Genomic DNA, 19,656 nt, shown 5'->3' on the forward strand with positions numbered 1-19,656 from the left:
GGACTAGGAGGAGGGAGGGAACAGCCTTTGGGAACAGAGAGCAGGGAGCGGAGGACCTGTGGGTACCTGCTGCTATTCAAGGCGACCTTTCTGGGTCCCGCCTTCTCAGAGCCTGGAGGGGAGCTGAAGGGCACGCACCTTCCGGGCCATTCAAATACAAGCAGTTCTCTTTCTCGCTGGGACTCGTGCATTTCTCTAAGCAGCCAATTTCAAGCGCTTAAGGCAGAATTGGCTGTGGTGAGCTGAAATCAGGAACACAGAGTCCTGGAGTCCCGGGGCTAGACGCACAGATGGTGCAGATGGGGGCCTGGGAGTGAGGGCTCACGTGGAGTGGGAACAGCTTGGATGAGGGTGAGAAGGGATTCCCAAAAGGGAGCCTCCCCTTTGAGTGGGTCCCCATACTTGTCCTTGGTGGCTGTGACCAAGGACATTGCTCTTTATTTTCAAGGATTTCTGTGGACCCTGTGGTCCCAAGGATTCGGGACCCTTATTAGGAACCTCAGTGAGAGTCTTGGAGGAGCAAGAGGAAGAAGAACAACATTTATGCGGTGATGGGCTGACATCTTAATAACACATCAGTAGCTTTGAGGGTGTCAATCCCTTCAGCCAGAGCAGTGTTAGGGCTAGTATTTTTATGGGAAAACAAGTGTCCAGGAGAGGTACCCTTGGTGCCCTGAGGACTTTAAACTGATCATTCTGCAAGCTATTGGTATGGAGTATCAGCTACCAGAGTTATACCACAAGGACCCCTGACCCTTCACAATTGTCCTATCCCCAAGATTTCCGGAGAAAACATCAGACATCTCTCCTCTGGAGGGAAGGAGAGATTCCACCTTCTGGAATCTCACTGACAGCTCCTGTTTAGGAGGCCTCTGTTTAATGTTCAGAGAATCACTCTCCTGCTGAGACCCGTCCAGGTCTGAGTTATAGCACACCATGTGGAGATGTGGTTGAGAGCTCCCAGAGGTCCGCCCAAAGGCAGAGCCCGAGGGATCTCAGGGGAAGAGTTGAAACTTGTCCTCCCCCTGGCCAGGCTTGCTCCTTAACAGGAAGAGGATTCTGCAGCACCTGTCCAATGTCATTGTTTTCCAGGGGTCTGGGGTCAGAGGGAGGCCTTGATGGTGTAGTGGGGTGAAAGGACCCTGGATCTGGGGGCCTACTTCCATTCAACGGAGCCGAAGCTCTTTGTGAAGGTTCCACAGGAGGCCCATGCTCAGGGGTAGATAGTCAGCAACAGGTAGCTATAGCCTAGACATTCTTGGCCACATGAATCAGATCTTTATTATGGTCTCTGGGTTTCATACCGTGGCCCTTCTACTGGAGCAGGATTCTTCTGGACCTCTAATAGCTTAGATTTTCAACCTATCTTGTGTTTTCTGAAAGTTCAAGTTGTACCCCCACAACCAGAGAGAACTTTGCACCCTCTAGTGTAGTCATGGTTGATCCTCAGATTTCACTACTGCTGGTATAGGAGGTGTCCAGAGCCGGGTAGTAAGATGTGTCAGTCACTATTCATAAAAAGGAAGTGCTACTCTTAGACAAATCAGCCATTGCACCTGTCATTAGGTAAAAGACAAGGCTGACTCATCATATGGGGTAATAGGTTGGGAGCTGTTCTATCTAGCAAGGGGATTTTCCAACTGTAAATATCTAAGGATGCAGAAATGTATTCAGTGGAGGACAAGCAATAGGGAGGGAATACATGGATGTGTGATTTTATAAATGGAAAAAATTCTTGAATGGGCTTTTGTGAGCTATATCGACAGATATCAAGGGTAGCTGTTTCTGAATAGGAAAATGTGACAAGGGGGCTCATCAGTGCCATTCCTAGTGGACAATAAGCGCATGCCCATATGCTCTCTTGATGTATGAAGGTGCAGATTTACCAGGAGTTTTCAGTGAGAATTCTATCTTGGAAAAACCTTATGATTAGATGGATTTCTCAACTGGGGAGATACCGATAGATGGGTAGTTATGAAGAGAGATCGTGTTGCCAAGCTCCACCAGTAGGCAGGAGATTACTGCTGGGTGTTTGTGAATGGGGAAATGTGTCACTGGCGGTGATGCATGGTGTGATGGCAATGGAATATTTATGAACCAGAAGATGTTTCTTAGTGAGGCATTTATGAAAGAGGGGATTTGTCACAGTGAGGAGAGAGGACTTATCAAAGGAAGAATCTATTGAGAACTTGGGATATGTTGTGTGTAGTCGTGGCAACAGAAGAGATTTACAGAGGCAAGGATTTGTCCCCAGTGAGAACAAACTGGTGGGGAATGCTATTGTGGAGGTGGGAGGTTCCTTCAGAAGCCTTGTCAGTGGAGAGATTGTACACTGGTGAAGCAGGGGACACACATCATACCCTGAAGACAAATGTAACAAGTGAGTTTATTAAATATAACAGCTCTGGGGGAGATGAGCAAGATCATGAGTTAACTGTTTCCACATCTTGGCTCCTCTTTTCCCAATCCAGCTGCCTGCTAATACACCCCCTCTGAAGGCCCTGGGGTCCTGGTACTCATGGAAGATAAGGGTAGAGTTCCTGGTTCCTGGCTTTGGCCTGGCCCAGCCCTGGCTGTTGTGAACATTTTGGAAGTAAATCAGTTGTTGAACGATATCTTCTTCTCTCTCTCTCTTTTTCCCTCTCTTCCCTCCCTTCCTTCTTCCTCTCTTCCCTTCCTCCCTCCCTCCCTCCATCTTTCAAATAATGAGAATTTTTTTTTTAATTAGAAAATACGAGGCTGACATGCAGCACAGCAGGCTAACCCTCTACACTGCGGTGCTGGCATCCTATATAGGTACCAGTTCATGTTCTGGCTACCAAATTTCCAACCCAGTTCCCTGGTTGTGGCCTGGGAAAGCAGTGGAGGAAGGCTCAAGTCCTTGGGACCCTGCATCCACGTGGGAGACCCGGAAGAAACTCCTGGGTCCCAGCTTCAGATCAGTTCAGCTCTGGCCTTGGCAGTCATTTTGGGGAGTGAAATAGCAGATGGAGGACCTTCTGTCTATCTTTCTCTCTGTTAAAAGAAAAAGAAAAGAATCTGTCTTTCAAATAAAAATTAAATTAACCTTTAAAAAATAGAAAACACATTCTTTAAAAAAAAAAAGGCTTCCAGGGTGCATCAAATTATTACTAATAGAATACATGGTTTCTAATCTTATTATTACTAATGAATATTATTTGAAATACTGTAAAGAATTACTAATAAGAATTATCATTACTAAAGTTATAAATTAAAATTATTTTGACCATACCTGCTACTTATAAGTACTGTATGCCTAGCACTATGCTAAGCAGCTTCCATATACAATCTTATCTAGTATGTACATCATCTTTATGTGTTAGATATATAGTAAATCTACCTATATATCTATTATTTATTAATTTATTTGATCAGCAGAAAGAGACACAGAAAACTCCTGTTTACCGGTTCGCTCAATGGCCAGGGCTGGACAAGGCCAAGCTAAAGCCTAGAGCCAGGAGTTAATCCATGTTTCCCCAACTACTTGAGCCATAACCACTGCTTCTCAGGCTTGTATTAGCATAAAGCTGATAGACTTGAACTCAGGCAGTCAGTTATGGGATGCGGGCACTTCAGCTGCTATTTTACTGACCAGGCCAAGCACTTGCCCTTTAACTTAGTATACATGTTATTCTTACACAGGAATTGAGGTGCAGGAAGCTAATAAGGCTCTCTCCATGACACGCAGCTAGGACATGGCAGGGCCAGGATTTGAATGCAGGTGGCCTGACTCCAAAGCACATGGTCTTAGCCATCACTCTACACTGTCTGGCAATTCAGTGTTAGCAATGTTGCACATAAAGTTACTGTTACGAGAGTCTTGTATTTTCACCTGAAAAATATCCGTGAGGCAACGATATCCTTTGCACCCTTCTTAAGCAGAGCTTCAGAATGATTCTGGCTGGAGACTGTGACACTCAATTTTTAGTAAAGATTTATTTATTTATTTTTATTGGAAAGTCAGATATACAGAGAGGAGGAGAGACAGAGAGGAAGATCTTCCTTCCGTTGATTCAATCCCCAAGTGGCCACAATGGCTGAAGCTGCACCGATCCAAAACCAGGAATCCGGAGCCTATTCCAGGTCTCCCACATGGGCGTAGGATCCCAAGGCTTTGAGCTGCGTTTGACTGCTTTCCCAGGCCACAGGCAGAGAGCTGGATGGAAAACGGGACCACCAGGATTAGAAGTGGCGCCTGTATGGGATCCTGGTGTGTACAAGGAGAGGACTTTAGCCACTAGGCTACCATGCCGAGCCCTGTGACACTCATTTTTGAGGCAGAGAAACAGAGACCAGATAAGAGAAAGGACAATCTCCAGACTGCCCACTGAGCTGCACACTTTGTGCAGCCGTGACATGCACATGCATGCTCTCAGCTTTGCTAAATCTCTCCCAGAGGTTCACACATGGACCCACTGAATGCTGGGGATAGGGGATGCTCATTTTACTCCTTTTAAATAGATTCTCTAGAAGAATGCTACGGGCACATGGTGATCCCAGGACTATAGTACCTGCCGGGAGTTCATGCCATTTCTCTAAGGGGGTGTAGCTTTGTGCACGCTGCTGTGGACTCTGTGTACCCTGACGAATTGGCCTGCTCCATCCATGCTGCACTGGGTGTCGGTTCAGTGATCTCCTGAAGGGTGTGTATGCTGACAGGAGAATGGTCTCCATGATGAATGCCCTGCCACCTTCCAGGCCATCCTCCTCCCACGGGTTAGAAGAGCTGAAGGCTCAGGGAGTGGGTCCCAAAGGCAGGATGCAGCTCAAGAATTCAGAATGCATCCTGGGATTTGGTGAACCCTAGGAGCTGCCACAGGCTTGCAGGAAACTAAAGGAATCGTGATATAGTCACCTGGGCCACAGCGAAGCCCAGCCCATTCCCTGACACTTGTATCCGTCCGTAAAGGCTGCCATTTGCCTTTTTTGGTGGACAGAATTCAAAGTCTCCTAAGTCATAATCAAGGTGCTGATAATAACATAGAAACCACTGCCACAGTAGACCTTGCCTGTTCAAGCATATCAGTTTTGGGTGCTCAGAATCTCCTGTCCTTATCTGGAACATAACTTAGGCCCTGGGAGTGCCAAAGGCTCTGAAATAGGACCATAGAGGCTCTAAGGTCCATGCTTGGTTAGCCAAAATGTTCTGGAGGACACCTGAGTTCTTACTGGTAGAAGCAGTGGGCAGTCTGATGGGAAGGAATTCAGGGTCCAATAGGACCCTTTTCAGATTCAGGTCAACAGGACACTTGAGTGTCCCAATGAATATTTGCATTAATCTGAAATGCTGGTCCCAGAGCCCTCACCCAAGTAAAGACTTTGGAGCATCCAAAGCAGGAGCCAGGGCCTGGGAAGGGGCCAGAGGGGCTCAGCCCCAGCTTTACGCATAGAAAAGGCCAGGTGTATTGGGAAGGTCTTTTTGGAAGAAGATGAGACTGAAAAGTGAGGGGTTTGGTTCAGAGACCTCAGTTTGAGTGAGGAACCAGCTGGCTAGGGAAACACTGTGAAGGGCATTTGCTGTTTAGTCCTCCTGGTGAAGCCTAGAGGCATTTCTTGGTTGTCAGTATTCCCTTCAGCAGTGGCCAGAGGAATGAGGGAGAGGAAGGAGGGGAGGGGGTAGGAGGAAAGAGCTTGGGGATTTTGCGATCACCATCTCCTCTCCATGTCACCTCTCCTGTGGCTGCACAAACCCCTTCCTAAGGAGTCCCTCCCAGGCAGAGGTAGAGTTGGAATCCCAGGCTGGGCCATACTGGGGATTTGGGATCTGCTGAAGGCTTCTCCTTTTTTTTTTTTTTTTTAAAGATTTTTTTTTTTTTATTGGAAAGGCGGATATACAGAGAGGAGAGAGAGAGAGAAAGATCTTCCATCCGATGATTCACTCCCCAAGTGAGCGCAACGGGCCGATACTATGCCGATCCGAAGCCAGGAGCCTCTTCCTGGTCTCCCACGTGGGTGCAGGGTCCCAAAGCTTTGGGCTGTCCTCGACTGCTTTCCCGGGCCACAAGCAGGGAGCTGGAAGGGAAGCGGGGCTGCCGGGATTAGAACCGGCGCCCATATGGGATCCCGGGCGTGCAAGGCGAGGACCTTTAACCACTTGCGCCACCGCGCTGGGCCCAAGGCTTCTCCTTTGTCTCGAGTCAGACTTAACAGTAGCAAACCCAAAGGTGAGATAGCATGAGGAAGCTCATCCTTCAGGACAATGCTGGAGGCCAGGAAGGCAGTCGCCACTTGTTGACGCTTCTGACAGTGCTTTGTCAGTTGGCCAGATTTGAGAGCATGTGCAATGGCCAGGGAGACAGTGAGTTGTTCATGAGTGGGATGACTGATTTACCTGAGAGTCCTGGGCAAGTAGGAACACGACAGAGCAGAATCAAACATTATGAAGTATTGAGTGGAGAAATTACTAAGACAGAGCTGACAGTGCAGGTTAAAAAACCATTACTGATGTGGCAGATTGGCAGCGCCAAAGTCAGGGTTGAGAGTAATAAGCAAGGCATTATATTTTATGTAAAAGAACAAAACCCAACACCTTGCACCTTTCATTCCCAGATGGAAATGCATACAGGTTCATTCCAAGGCACGACACAGAGACAATGTCCGCAGGTTGATAATTCTTTATTTCACGGACTGGGAGAAAGAAGGGTGGGAGTGGGAGAGAGGCAAGCACAACGCAGGCTTCATCTTCCAACATCGGAAGCCATTAGTCTTTCCGGGGCCGCAGGGACTGCCAGACACACAGCCCAGGCTCTCGTGGCAGGCAGGCTAGGTGGCGGCTCTGGAAGCCCTTCTCAGAGCCTAGGAGGAGCTGGTCTGTCCACAAGCAATGAGTGTTACTCTCCAAATGGCAGGGTACGGATGCGCAGGCGAACACCTGCAGGAAAAGGGAGGATGCAGCTGTGAGGGCCTCCCTGCACCACCTGCCGCCCCTACTCAGAAGTTTCCTCTCCTTAATTTGCAACATGGGGGAACTGGTGTGGCCCCACCTGGATTCAGACCCAACAACAACCCATCTCACTCAGGAATGGCAAGCCAGAGAAATGATCAGTATCCTTGAATGGTGGTTGGGGAACAGTTGCTGGGAGGTCAAGCTGGCAAGTGTCTTGGGGAATCGTGTCTTAGGACCACTGGAAGTCGTGGGGGAACAGTTGTAGTGGGGGAGATGAAGCACAGCGCCAGCTAGTGGGCTCTTCGGCAGTCACTGGCTTTAGATGACATTCAGGGCCATCAGGGAGCAGGCTGGGTGTGTGTGTGTGGCAGTGGTGGGCCAGAGAGTGATGTGATTCGCGCTGACTTCACAGCTATACTGAAACATCAGAGGTGTTGAGCAAAACACAGTGGATTTGGGGGCCAGCACTTTGGTTTCTTGGAGAACATTCTAGGTAAGCAAGCAATATATCCTATGGGGGAGTGGGGATCAGATCAGAAACAGTGGGACTACAGAATAGTCACCAGGGGGAGTTAGAGGGACAGGGACCAATCAGAACGAAACAGGCCATCTTGGTGTCATACACAACCGCAGAATAGCTAACAGAGCAGTCTCTCTGCTTGGGAACCAGAGAGGGAGATTAGGGACAGCCCTTAGGTGTGGGAGCAGCCCAGATTTTGAGGGAAGAGCTCCGGGAAGGTGGAAGACAGGCCCCAGGCACTCACTTTGCACATGTCACAGCCAGCAGCGTAGGTCTTGGTGAAGCCAGAGCGTTGAGAGGAGCTCAGACTATTCCAGGGGACCACGAAACTGCAAGTGTTGATGTGCAAGAGGCCTTTCCGCAGTTGTCCTAGGGAAAGCGGTCAATCAACAGGCAGGTTATTCTTGATTGGCTGAGGCGGGGCGGTGGGGGGGACGGGGTGGGGCGTACCTGATTGACATTCACGGGCATACAGATCCCCCCCACGTAGGGCAAAGTCCCTGCCGTCTGATAGGCTGGGATAGGGGAGGGTTCCCTTCCCGAGCCTCGCCCCTCCAGGGTTGCTAAGCAGCGACTGAGGCAGAGGCGTGGCTCAAGGTGAAGGGATAGGGCCTCACCCGCGATGAGGAACTCCTCGCTGCGGTTCTGGGATTCATGGAAGTACCCGCAGAGGCTTTCCATGGCGGGGGTGTAGACGAACCGGATATCAGCGGCATGACCCAAGGCGTCAAAGCCTTTGAACATCTGTTGACAGAGGAGGGTAAGAGTCGCTTTTCCTGACATAACCCTCCCACTCCTCCTTCTTCCCTGAAGTCATACAAGTATAGCATCCTGAGATCACCTCACTTCCTCCCTATCCTGTGGCCGGAGCTGCTTTTTTTTTTTTTTTTTTTAGCTCATATGCTTGAAAGGGAGGAATGGAGAGAGGGAGAGAGAACTCTCATCCGTGGGTTAACTCCCAAATGCCTGCAACAATTGGACTTGGGTATGTGCCAGGACCAGGAGCCCAGATCTCAATCCAGGTCTCCCACATGGATGGTAGGGACCCAGATCCTTGAGCCATCGCTGCTGCCTCCCACAGGGTGCATTAACAGGAAGCTGGAAGGAAGAGTCAGATCCAAGACTTGAACCCAAGCACTATGATGTGGCATGCAGGCATCTTAGCTGCTAGGCTAAATGTCTGTTTCCAGAAGCCTCTATTTTGACCATGAAAAGGCTTTTAGGGATCACAGGGACAGAGACAGGGGAATACCTTGGTGGTCTTGATTTCATAACGCTGGTATAAGGTGGTTTGGTTGACTTCTGGGGCCCCCACAAACTTGGCCCTAATGACTGCAGGAGAGGAGGGGGAAAATGAGTCAGAGGGACTGCATAAGCCAATAAAAATTAAATCAGCATTATGCTAATCCTAGGAAAGCACATACGTAAATAGGGATTACTGGATTCCAGACAGCACACTAAGCAATCGACACATTTGTTAACTGATTCATGTATATATCGAGTGACTGCTCTTTGCCAGGCCCTGCTGTAAGCCTTCTTCATTTGTTCATTTGCTCATTCACTCGACACATATTGCAGAGCATCTACTGCGTGCCAAGCACTGTTGTGGGTGTTAAAGACCCAACAGGGAACAAAACACAGATATCCTTTCCCTTGTGGAGTTCACATTGTAGCCAGGAGGAGACCGCCTGAAAACAAAGATTAAGTACCTGGAATGTTTGAAGCGGTTAAATGTAGTAGGGAATTACACAAAAAAAAAGGATTCATTGCCTGGCTAAGCTCCTTGAACCTTTTCCTGGGTCCATCATTGCACTTGCTTGCAAAACCTTGTTTTTAGCAAAAAACAAACAAACGAACAAACAAAAAACCTGCTAAGTCAGTTTCAAAACAATCTCCTGCCTTGGTTATCTGATGGGGCTCTTCATTCCCTGACCCACCCCTACCTGCAGGTGACATCTGGTCACCCTGGCCTGTCTTCAGTGACTTCAGTGGCCATAGTTCCTCTTCTCCCACCTGACACGCACCTCATGTTTCCTCTTAGTTGCTTTCTGTCCACTGACCTCTACCCTGTTCCAAGCCACAGATTCCCACTGGCCCATGCAGTGTTTGGATTTGAGCCCAATCTCTTGCTCTTACAGAAATAATACCCAATCCCACGGCATGGGTATTATTTCTGTACCCCTTAGCAACAGGCCTGAATAAAATTCTGAAATGGAATAAAGTTCTGAAATGGTGACACTGAGGCAGCCACCCACATTGGTATGGGGGAAGGGCGTGGGAAGGTAACAAAGGCCCTGGGGTGGGTTTGATGCCGGTGCATCCATCCAAGAAGTGAGGAGGATGCATGGGGGATCAAAATAGGGTGAGGACACGGACAAAGTGGAATTACTCTAGAGGTGGACAGCATCAAGACCCCCCCCCACACACACACTGGACTAAGGGAAAGCAGAGCAGATAGAGAAGAGTGGGCACAGAAGAGTGGGCAAGATGGGCCGGGACTCACCAAGGTCCGAGTTGCAGAAGGCCGTCTGTGGGTGAGGTGGGGCACAGGTGCAGGCTTTGCTGGGGGCTACCAGCCACAGCAGCAGCAGGATGCTGGAGACCAGGGCTGCCAAGGGGGCCATGGCGTTCTCTACGAGATAGGGGGGATGTCAGACAGCCTCCTACCCCTGGGGGACCTGGAGGGAGACTAGGAGATTGGATTTGGGACTTAAAGAATTGGGAATCTTAGGATTTGTAAGTCGGAGTGGGAGTCCAGAGGAGTTTAGGGGCTTAGAAAGTTTGGTGAGTTTAAGGTTTCCTAGAGTTGCAGTAGTTTAGGGCATTGAGTGAGCTGGGGATTGCGGGGGGGGGGGGGGGGGGGATTGTAGAGGTGCGCATTTTCTAAGTCAAGGAGTTGAGGAAGTCAGGGGAGTGTGTCAGGGTATGGGTTTTGGAGGAGGTCTAGAATTTAGGAGCTGTCACTATGAAGTTACAGAGACGGTGGGAATTTCAGGAAGCTATGGGATTCAGCGGCGGTGGTGGAAGGGTGGTCAGGGAGCTGAGTGAGTTTGGGAGTTCAAGGTGCTGCAGAGAGTGGGTGCCCGTGGCTGTTTCAGGGATTTGCAGGGGAAAGGAGCCTTGAGGTTTAGGAAGTTGAAGATTATGGACTTTTAGAGAATGGGCTGGGGGTGGAGGTTATGAAGCTGCGGCGGAGGGAACGAGCTACGGGGGAGGGGGCGAGCTGCGGTTTGAAGGGGCAATGAGGGCCTTGCAGGAGTTGGAAGCTGCGGGGACATTTTGCTATTAGGGGCCATGGGTTTGGGGCATTGGGCATGGCTTCCAGGGGTTCGAGGGAATTTGAAGTGTCAGGGGTGTCCGGGAGCACTTTCAGCCCCCTTTCCTTCCACCTTGCCCTTGAGCAGCCCAGGGTCCTGGTACCTCCGCAGGCCAGGCTGAGCAGCCACAAGGAATCCGGCCTGGACTGCTCGCCAGCACACAGCCAGGCCACCCTGCCCCGCGCCAGCCCTCATCCAGCTTACCTCTCGTGTCTGCCCGGCGCTAGATCGGCGGCGATGGCGGCAGCACGGCCTGAGCGGTAGGGGATAAATGTCCACGCGAGGGGCGGGGTTGGCGCGGAAACCACAGGCCTCCAGGCTTCCTGGATGCGTTACTCATCCGCCCACCATCAGCGCACAAGTCTAGGGGCGGGCCGAGGGCTGCCCAAAGGAGAGACACTCTCCTCCCCTCCTCCCCCTCCTCCAGCTCCACGTCGGGCACATTCCTAACAAGCCGGCCACCTCCCTCACTCTAAGGAAAGTGTTGTGGCTGGATTGCCCCCTACTAGTCCCTGAAAGTCCCTGAGGGCTCTCCAATCGCCCACATCCGCCAAACTCCCTATGGTCAAAGCCCAAATTAGTGCATGCCTTGGATCTTTATGTATCAAGTGTACAAAAATCCCATTATGGTGAAAAGGGGGACAGAGAAGAAAGAGTTGAAGAAGAGGCAGTTCTGAGATATGAGGCAGGTGAATGGGGAAAGAAATCAAAGTGAAGAGACTAAGGCACACCAGGAAGAATACGTGACTTAAGGCAAGCCTGGGATTAATAAACGGCCCATATGAGACTGGAACCCAGGCAGCCTGGAGCCTGAACCTGGCTCTCGCTCGACCCCTCTCTAAAAAACACAAGTAAATATCAGCATTTATATGGCACCAACTGTGTACCAGGCCCCTCGGTCATTTAGCTCATTTAAAGCTCACAGTTAGTCTCTAAGGCATTCTACAGATGAAGAAATAAGAAGCCCATTCTACAGATGAAGAAATAAGAGGCCAAGAGGGAATCAGCCAGGCCAAGAACTTTCCCAGCATCACAGGACATAGCCTGGGAATGAACTTAGGTTAACTGGTGCCAGGCATAACATTGTGCTGGCCAGGCAGGGGATGGTATCAGTGGATTACTGAGCTTTGATGGGGGGGGGGTGCACTGAATGGTGGTGAAAGAAGGGAGTGAGTCAGTAGAAAACCCATCCGCACCCCGTAGTGCCCTGCCCCTTCCCCACCACTACCAACCCACACTCCTAGGAGGGGAGGGTGGATGAGGCAATCCCTGCCCACCGGTTTCCCAATGATGCTGGCATCTTCCTTGGGGTCTTGCAGGGGGTTCTGAGGGCTGATTAGAACCTTGGTTAATTCAGGCAGAATAGAGCAAAAATGACGATAGTGATGAAGGCAGCCCCTGATTGGATCCTTATGTATCCTGGGCTTTGTGTAAATTATCTCATTCACTCTCCATCACCCCCATTGGCAATTAAGCTTGATTAACTTAGAGAGTTTGGCTCAATAACACCACCGGCAATACACTAAAAGCTAGCAGCAGCACTGTGAAAGTAAGCACTTCCCGCACGTCAAACACCATCTGTAAAGTCTCTAGATTCATCCCTGGTGACCTCCTGGCTCATTATTGTTCACGAACAAAGGGCTGTTAAAGCCTCAATCAGAATAATGATAGTACGATGTAAGGATGTAGGCTTAGGACTGGCTAAGTACTTGCCACTAAGTAACTGTCTCCTATGAGTTAGAGGCAGTTCAGTGTCTCATCAAGAGGGATGAAGAAACTAAGCCACCTCAGGGAGGCGGGGGAGGGACCTGCCTGGGAACCAGATTTCAAAGGGTTCTGTGGTAGGGACCAAAAAATAATAATAATAAAGGGGTGGCGGGGGAAGGGGGGGAAGTAAACCAAAAGCCTGTAGAAGCTGGTTGGGAAAGTGGGGAGTGAGAGTGAATGAGACAGGGGCTGAGTAACTAGCCTGCGGGACACAGAGGGAAGTGAAGGTAGGGCAAGTCCTCCCTCAGCCCCTCGCTGACCCTGCTTCTGATGCCAGCCCCTTTTGCTGACTGTTACCAAGGGAAGGGTGGTCCGAATCCAGGTGCTTCTGCAGGTTTGGAAGCTGGGGCAGAAGGGCGGAAGGGTTTTGTGGAGGTATGTTGGGGTGTGGGACCCTCCAGGGCACCAAGATAGCTGTGGGGTTCAGCTGGATGTGCAGATACCCGATGTGATCCTCCCAGTCTTTCCCAGTGTGTGGCTCTGACTGTGCCCATTGTAGAGAATAGGAAACTGAGGCCCAGAGAGGAATTCAAAGGAGTCCCAGAGTCTTACCTGGCTCTAGAAAGAAGGGAAGCTGAGACACTGATCTAGAGTCCTATAGGCCATTCTGAGGGTGGATGGGGGTTGACAAAGCTCCCAGCACACACACATGTGTTGGCACACACAAACACACACACACAGAACACTCACAGAGTCTTGTGTTCAGGCTCAGGTGGGGAGGGCACTTAATGAAAAGGAAGCCCTAGAAAAGCGCACATAGTAGGCGATGTGCATGTGTAGACAGCCTCTCTGACTTGTTGCTGGACACATCCACTGGTGCTACACATGTGTGTGCCTCAGTACTCCTTATTGCTCCATGTGTGTGCCTGAGTACTCCATATTGCTCCATGTGTTGCCTCAGTAAAGTGGTTCTGGGTTCTTGGTCACTTCCAAATGTGTTGTTAATTCTGTGTGCAGTGTAGTACCTGTCTGAGACATCACGTACACACCCTGGCATCATGTCCCTGGCACGCTGCCCAGAGGCTCTCTGCCAGCCACCAACCCTCTCCCTTGCCCCCGGCCGCCATGCCAGCACTAGGCCTCTCAGCTCCCCCTTACTCTCCCCCGCCTCCGGAATGTCACTAGTCATTTAGGAAATGAGGAAGGGAGTGGGAGCACAGGGGGAGGAGGAGAACTGAAGGTCCATCTGGTCACCCTGAGTCTGCGGGCTTCCTGTGCTTGTCGGGAACTGGGAGCCACCACCGCCCCCCGGCAGTCCCGCCGGGAATGCCATCTCTGTCAGCGCCAGGGAAGGCACAGCACCTTGCATACATGCCAGCCTGGCCAGGAAAAGACTCACTTCCCTCTACCTCACCCAGGGTGCAGGGAGAAGGAAAAGTCATCTTCTCCCCTGAATTTGTGTGTGTGTGTCCATAAGGGTGTATTTCAAAGAGTTGTGTCTCTAGTTATGGGTGTGCCTTTCTGTGTTGCATACTTTGTGTGTCTAGATGAATTTTGTCTGGGTGCCCAGGAATGTGCTATGGGTTTTGGTGGCTGGATGAATGAGTAGAGGGCCACGCACCTCTGTAAGTTGGGTAGTTCCTTCTAGGGGTGGACGCATGCCTCAGAGGTGTGTGTGTGTGTGTGTGCCTGTGGACATGGAGCACATGCCCAGTGTTACTGAGTGCACCTGCTTGAATTGTGTGCACCTCTGTGGTACATGGGTAATCTTTTGTGTGCCGTTTGTGGTGTGAGTTTGTGCAGGGAGAAGGCGCCTCTGTGTGTATGTGTGTGTGTGTGTGTGTATGTGTCGGTGGGGGAGATCCCAAGGGTTGATTGTGTGTCTCAGACTGTCACGTGCGTACTGCCCAGGAGTGCTCACTGCTGCACCACCCTCTTGAGACCTGGCAGACTGAATGTGGGCGGTAGTACAATTTTCAGAGTCAGCACACTTTGTGCCAGCATTGGTGGTCGGCGCCAACGTGCCTGGGCACCTTCAGGTTCCATTGCATAGATCCGAGTTCTGAGGGTTTGTGTGCGTCTCCAAGGGGTGAGGTTGGAGGGTGGGAAGCCCATCTATGAGGCTTAGCTGAGGGGCCCAATTACCACATGCTCAGTATACCCATGCACGCGCACACGTACACACGTACACACACACACATACACACACAGAGGCATACACTTACACCCACATTGATAACATCCATTCACTTATAGAAACAAACTTTCTCAATTCCGGAAATGTCCTCCGCCCAGTACCCTGTGCCTTTGCTGGGGAAAGCAGAGGCAGCATGTGTGAGACTTGGGGGAGTAGAAGAAGGGCCAGACAGGCAGGTGCTCTGGGTTCCATTTCTGAGCTGTTTCTGACTCGCCCCTTCTGGGAACTGGCTGTTCAGGCAGCTCCCACTGGGAGAGCTAGCCATCCTGCCCTGACTCTGCCTCCTCTGCCTTTGCTTCCTACCAGCTCAGCAGCACAACGTACCCTGTGGTTGTGAAGATGGGACACGCACACTCTGGGATGGGCAAGGTGAGTCCCTTGCTGTGGAAGCGTGTGCATGTTTGTATATGGTATCTGGATGTGTGTGCAGTAATGTTGTACAATTGAGAGGCCTGGGTGTCTCTGTTTGCACTTGGGTTTTCTCATATTCAGCTGATTTTGTCTGCCCCTTTTCCTAGGGTGCATTCAGGTGATGCTGTGCCCTGCCATCTTGCTAGGATGCCCAGCCTCGTGTGTGTGTGTGTGTTTAAGCCTGACTCTGTGTGGAACATGTTGCATGGGACCTTTGACGAATCAGGGTCTGGAAGTCCTATATGCGTTTCCTGCCAATTGGTTTTGTCTTTTCGTGTATGTGGAAAGCAGACTTGTCCTTTGTTAACTGTGCATGTCCAAACCTCTGATTAATTTATATAGTACATGTACAACAACTGATTTTTTGTTTGGGTGCCTATACGCATGTGTGGTGGACAGAAGTGGTTTCGCCCCCCCACACACAATTTTATTCCTACACCATACGACTTACCCATTTAAAGGGGAAAATTATATTGGCATTCTCGGAGTTGTATGCACACAATTTGTATCTGCTCACACATGTGTGAGACAGGAGTTGCAATTATGCATGTGTCATACACAAGTGCCCAGTGAATTTCTCATGCTTTCCTTACTTGCATCCTGTGTGCATACCCCTCCAGCAGCTCCCATTTCCCCAGTGCTTTCTTGTCTGGACCAGGCCCACCTTCATCTCTGTCTTCATGCTCACAGGTGAAGGTGGACAACCAGCATGACTTCCAGGACATTGCAAGTGTTGTGGCACTGACCAAGACATATGCCACAGCTGAACCCTTCATTGATGCCAAATATGATGTGCGTGTCCAGAAAATTGGGCAGAACTACAAGGCTTACATGTGAGTGGACAGCCAAAGGCCTGAACAGTGGTCCCATGCACTGCTGGCAGAGGGGGCCTGATCTTCCTGAGCCCTTTTCCTTTTGTCCCCCAGGAGGACATCGGTGTCTGGGAACTGGAAGACCAACACTGGCTCTGCAATGCTTGAGCAGATAGCCATGTCTGACAGGTGAGTGGCCTGAACTCAAGGGGTTGGGGTGACTGGCAGTGTGACCTCTTAGGTAAGGCACTTAGAGGCTCCCCTGCTCTTTGTCTTCTCTTGGCCAGGTACAAGCTGTGGGTGGACACGTGCTCGGAGATTTTTGGGGGACTGGACATCTGTGCAGTGGAAGCACTGCATGGCAAGGACGGAAGGGACCACATCATTGAGGTGGGAGCATCCGCGGATTGGTGGGGCATAGAGGAAGCAACAGGTGCATGAGGGCAACACTCCAGACTGTGAAGCACTCTGGCTCATAGGTCCCCAGTGAATGGCAATGCATGCTGGGATAAGCCCTTGCAAATGGTAAAACAGTTAACTCTAAACTGCTCTGTGAAGTCGGACTTCCTTGGCAGATGGCAAACACTTGCTCACCTAGAAAGTGCTCTGTAAATCGAGATATCCTTGCAAATGGCAAAGCACTTAGTGACCTTTTAAGGGTCACTGGGTGGCCTAGGTGGGCTTTGGCCACAGCTTAATGGCAGAACAGTAAAGAACAAAGGAGTGATTGGGAACCATTTTCTGTGAAGGCCCACTCTCAACTTGTCATACTCAACCTGGCAAAGAAAGTAGTGCTAGATGATGGGTCAAAAAAAATAAATGTGGCTGCATTCTAGTAAACCTTGCCTTCTGCACGTTGAATATGAACATCAGACCATTTGCACAAATCATTAAATCTTTTGATTTTTCATCAACTGTTAGAAAAATATCTATCACCTGTTCTTAGCTCATGGGCCATACTCATGAGCTAGCAGGCTCAATTTGGCCTGTGCATCCTCACTTGGTGAGGCCTGTGCGGCAGTACCTCATCAATGCCTTGTAAAGACAAACTTTCTCATGATGCATGTCAAGCAGCCATTAGGAACCTGACCAAGTGCGCTTGCTCTCGGTCGCCATGCCTTTTGCCAGCTGACAGTGTGTTGTTGCTAATGCCTGCTGTGCCCTTCCTGCCTGCCTCTGGCCTCACCAGAGTTCTTTTTGGTCTTTCCCAGGTGGTAGGCTCCTCCATGCCACTCATCGGTGACCACCAGGATGAAGATAAACAGCTCATCGTAGAGCTTGTGGTCAACAAGATGGCTCAGGCCTTGCCACGGCAGCGGCAGCAACAGCAGCAGCGAGATGCCTCCCCTGGCAGGGGCTCCCACAGCCAGGTCAGACCCCTGGCATTGAGCTAGTGGTAGCAGTGAGGCCAGGCCTGGGGCAGGCTGAGCCCTTGAACCCATCCATCATCCATAAGCTAACAGCATTACCTTTACACACAGGTGGTCACAATTCCCAGTTGTTTAAAAAAAAAAAATCTGCTACTTGGATTTCCCTGAGTTTCCCACCCCACAAAACTTCAGCTTGGCCACAAGTGGGGCCACACCCAGCACACAAGGAACCCGGGTTGTTCTGGTTGGCTAACACTTCAGCAGCTGGTAACTATTTTTAACCTCTCCTGCTCCATTCCTCTGCCACAGGCTCCTTCCCCAGGGGCCCTGCCCTTGGGTCGCCAGACCTCCCAGCAGCCTGCGGGGCCCCCAGCTCAGCAACGACCTCCACCACAGGGTAAGTGTGGAGCCAACTGTTTCAGTTCCCACTTCACCCCTCCCCTGGCTCATTCTCACAAATGTTCTCTCTGTCCCCTAGGTGGCCCTCCACAGCCCGGCCCAGGCTCCCAGCGCCAGGGCCCCCCATTGCAGCAGCGTCCACCTCCACAGGGCCAGCAGCACCTTTCAGGCCTTGGACCCCCAGCTGGCAGCCCCCTGCCACAACAGCGCCTACCAAGTCCCACATCGGCACCCCAGCAGCCTGCAGCTCAGGCTGCACCACTGACCCAGGGTCAAGGCCGTCAGTCCCGGCCAGTGGCAGGAGGCCCAGGAGCGCCTCCAGCAGCTCGTCCACCTGCTTCCCCATCTCCCCAGCGCCAGGCTGGTCCCCCACAGGCTACCCGCCAGACATCTGTCTCTGGTCCGGCTCCACCAAAGGCTTCGGGGACCCCACCGGGTGGGCAGCAGCGCCAGGGTCCGCCCCAGAAACCCCCAGGCCCCGCTGGCCCCACACGCCAGGCAAGCCAGGCAGGTCCTGGGCCCCGCACTGGGCCACCCACTACGCAGCAGCCTCGGCCTAGTGGCCCAGGCCCTGCCGGACGTCCAGCCAAGCCACAACTGGCCCAGAAACCCAGCCAGGACGTGCCGCCACCTGCCACCGCTGCTGCCGGGGGACCCCCGCACCCCCAGCTCAAGTAAGGGGACCCCTAGAGCAGCCCTCAGCTTGCTGCTCACTAAGCAGGTTCTGGCCTGGGGTATTGGGGGGCAGAGCAGCCCTAGTGTCCCCACTTTTCAGACCCAGGTCCTATTCAGCGATGCTGGCCAGACCCCTCCCCCAAGCTTTCAATCTGCCCCTCAGTCATCTGTCCCAGATCCTCTTGCCAGCAACCAAGGGTTCAGATTCCTCCTAAGGGGCCCTGGGAAAGTCCCCTGCCCACCCGCCTTCAGTGCCTCTCAAGAGCTGTCCCAGCCCAGTCTGCGCCAAGCAGATTCCCCAGAACATGCTCTGGGCTGATTCATTCCCCTCTCCCCAACAGTCTACGCTCATTTCTGGCCTGTCCCCAAATCCTGCAGCCTTCTCCCAAATCCCTTCATCACCATCTCTGCCTTCTCTGATCCATTCTACCTCCCACACACCGAAACTTAGCGCAAATCCTGTCCCGTCAACACCCCACCGCCAACACACACACACACACACACACACACACACACACACACGGCCCCCTCTCAGCCTGTCCTCCTAGACTCATCCTACCTGGAGCCCTCCCTATCACCTTTCCCCTTAGGTCAGACTAGCCTAGGCTTCAGGAAGGGTCATGCCTGTTCCCAGGAATCCCATATTGCTTTTCCACCTTGGACCTACCACCCTCCCAGCCCCAGGACTCCACCCACTCTGAGTCCTTCAGAGCATCCATCAGGGTCTAGGCCCATGGTGGTGGGTGGGAAGGTCACAGGCACAGCCCCAGGATCAGAGGGGCAGGGCTGGGGCCGGGCCTGGGGTAACATTGTGTTTCTCTCCCTTCCTCCCTTCCTCTTCCCCCCTTCCTCCCACGCCTCCACCTTGTCTCTCTCTAGCAAATCCCAGTCTCTGACCAATGCCTTCAACCTTCCAGAGCCAGCCCCGCCCAGGCCCAGCCTTAGCCAGGATGAGGTGAAAGCTGAGACCATCCGCAGCCTGAGGAAGTCTTTCGCCAGCCTCTTCTCCGACTGACACCCCTCCCCCAAGAACCCCCAAATCCCTGGGCAACCGTTCTCTGGGCCCCGGAATCCATTTCTCACCTTTCAGGAATCCCCAGATCCCTCAAGGACCCCCTTTCTCCTTGGTTCTCATTCTTCCTCCAGCTGCTCAAGTCCCTTGACACACTTCATGCCTGGTCCTAAAGCTCTGTCTGCCCCATCTGCAAACCCCCAGTCCTTGTAGAACTGTGCTCCTGCTCACTGCCAGATTGGCATTAGGACCTCCCAGTTCCCCAAGGCTGCCTCTGCAGGTCTTCACAGAAGGTGTTGCCCTCCCTGGAAGCTCCTGAATCCAAGGCC

The 19,656-nt window shown here is 51.6% G+C and overlaps 2 protein-coding genes across 3 annotated transcripts in view; one reads left to right on the forward strand and one right to left on the reverse strand.

The window, feature by feature from the left end:
* LOC121168852 (synapsin-1) overlaps window positions 1–19,548 on the forward strand; it is a 49,773-nt gene extending 30,225 nt beyond the window's left edge. Inside the window, exons 6-13 of one of the 2 annotated variants that reach the window (XM_040999339.1) lie at window positions 14,955–15,017; window positions 15,750–15,892; window positions 15,986–16,060; window positions 16,159–16,261; window positions 17,083–17,241; window positions 17,551–17,638; window positions 17,720–18,314; window positions 19,195–19,548. In XM_040999339.1, the coding sequence (XP_040855273.1) occupies window positions 14,955–15,017; window positions 15,750–15,892; window positions 15,986–16,060; window positions 16,159–16,261; window positions 17,083–17,241; window positions 17,551–17,638; window positions 17,720–18,314; window positions 19,195–19,330 (1,362 nt within the window). In that variant the 3' untranslated portion in view covers window positions 19,331–19,548. The remainder of the gene's footprint in view (window positions 1–14,954; window positions 15,018–15,749; window positions 15,893–15,985; window positions 16,061–16,158; window positions 16,262–17,082; window positions 17,242–17,550; window positions 17,639–17,719; window positions 18,315–19,194) is intronic. The other variant, XM_040999347.1, reaches the window with a different exon arrangement.
* Window positions 6,621–11,032, reverse strand: LOC121168872 (metalloproteinase inhibitor 1). The gene is made up of 6 exons (XM_040999369.1): window positions 10,949–11,032; window positions 9,931–10,059; window positions 8,680–8,759; window positions 8,045–8,171; window positions 7,672–7,796; window positions 6,621–6,892 (listed from the first exon to the last, which is right to left on the reverse strand). Exons 2-6 carry the CDS (start codon window positions 10,049–10,051, stop codon window positions 6,722–6,724), a joined length of 624 nt encoding a protein of 207 aa, XP_040855303.1. The 5' UTR covers window positions 10,052–10,059; window positions 10,949–11,032; the 3' UTR covers window positions 6,621–6,721.
* Window positions 19,549–19,656: the final 108 nt, after the last annotated feature.

Source organism: Ochotona curzoniae, unplaced genomic scaffold (assembly GCF_017591425.1).
Source record: "Ochotona curzoniae isolate NIBS_2020 unplaced genomic scaffold, NIBS_Ocur_1.0 contig_1274, whole genome shotgun sequence".
NCBI classification, from domain to species: Eukaryota; Metazoa; Chordata; class Mammalia; order Lagomorpha; family Ochotonidae; genus Ochotona; species Ochotona curzoniae.

Bases quoted from the DNA above. Each gene is read 5' to 3' on its own strand.
- LOC121168872 (XM_040999369.1), bottom strand. From the start codon at position 10,051: ATGGCCCCCTTGGCAGCCCTGGTCTCCAGCATCCTGCTGCTGCTGTGG. The intron at 8,172-8,679 runs GTATTCCCCTGT...CTCTGTCAACAG, and splicing joins ATGAAATCAAGACCACCAAG to ATGTTCAAAGGCTTTGACGC. The intron at 7,797-8,044 runs GTGAGGCCCTAT...CGCTTTCCCTAG, and splicing joins CGAGGAGTTCCTCATCGCGG to GACAACTGCGGAAAGGCCTC.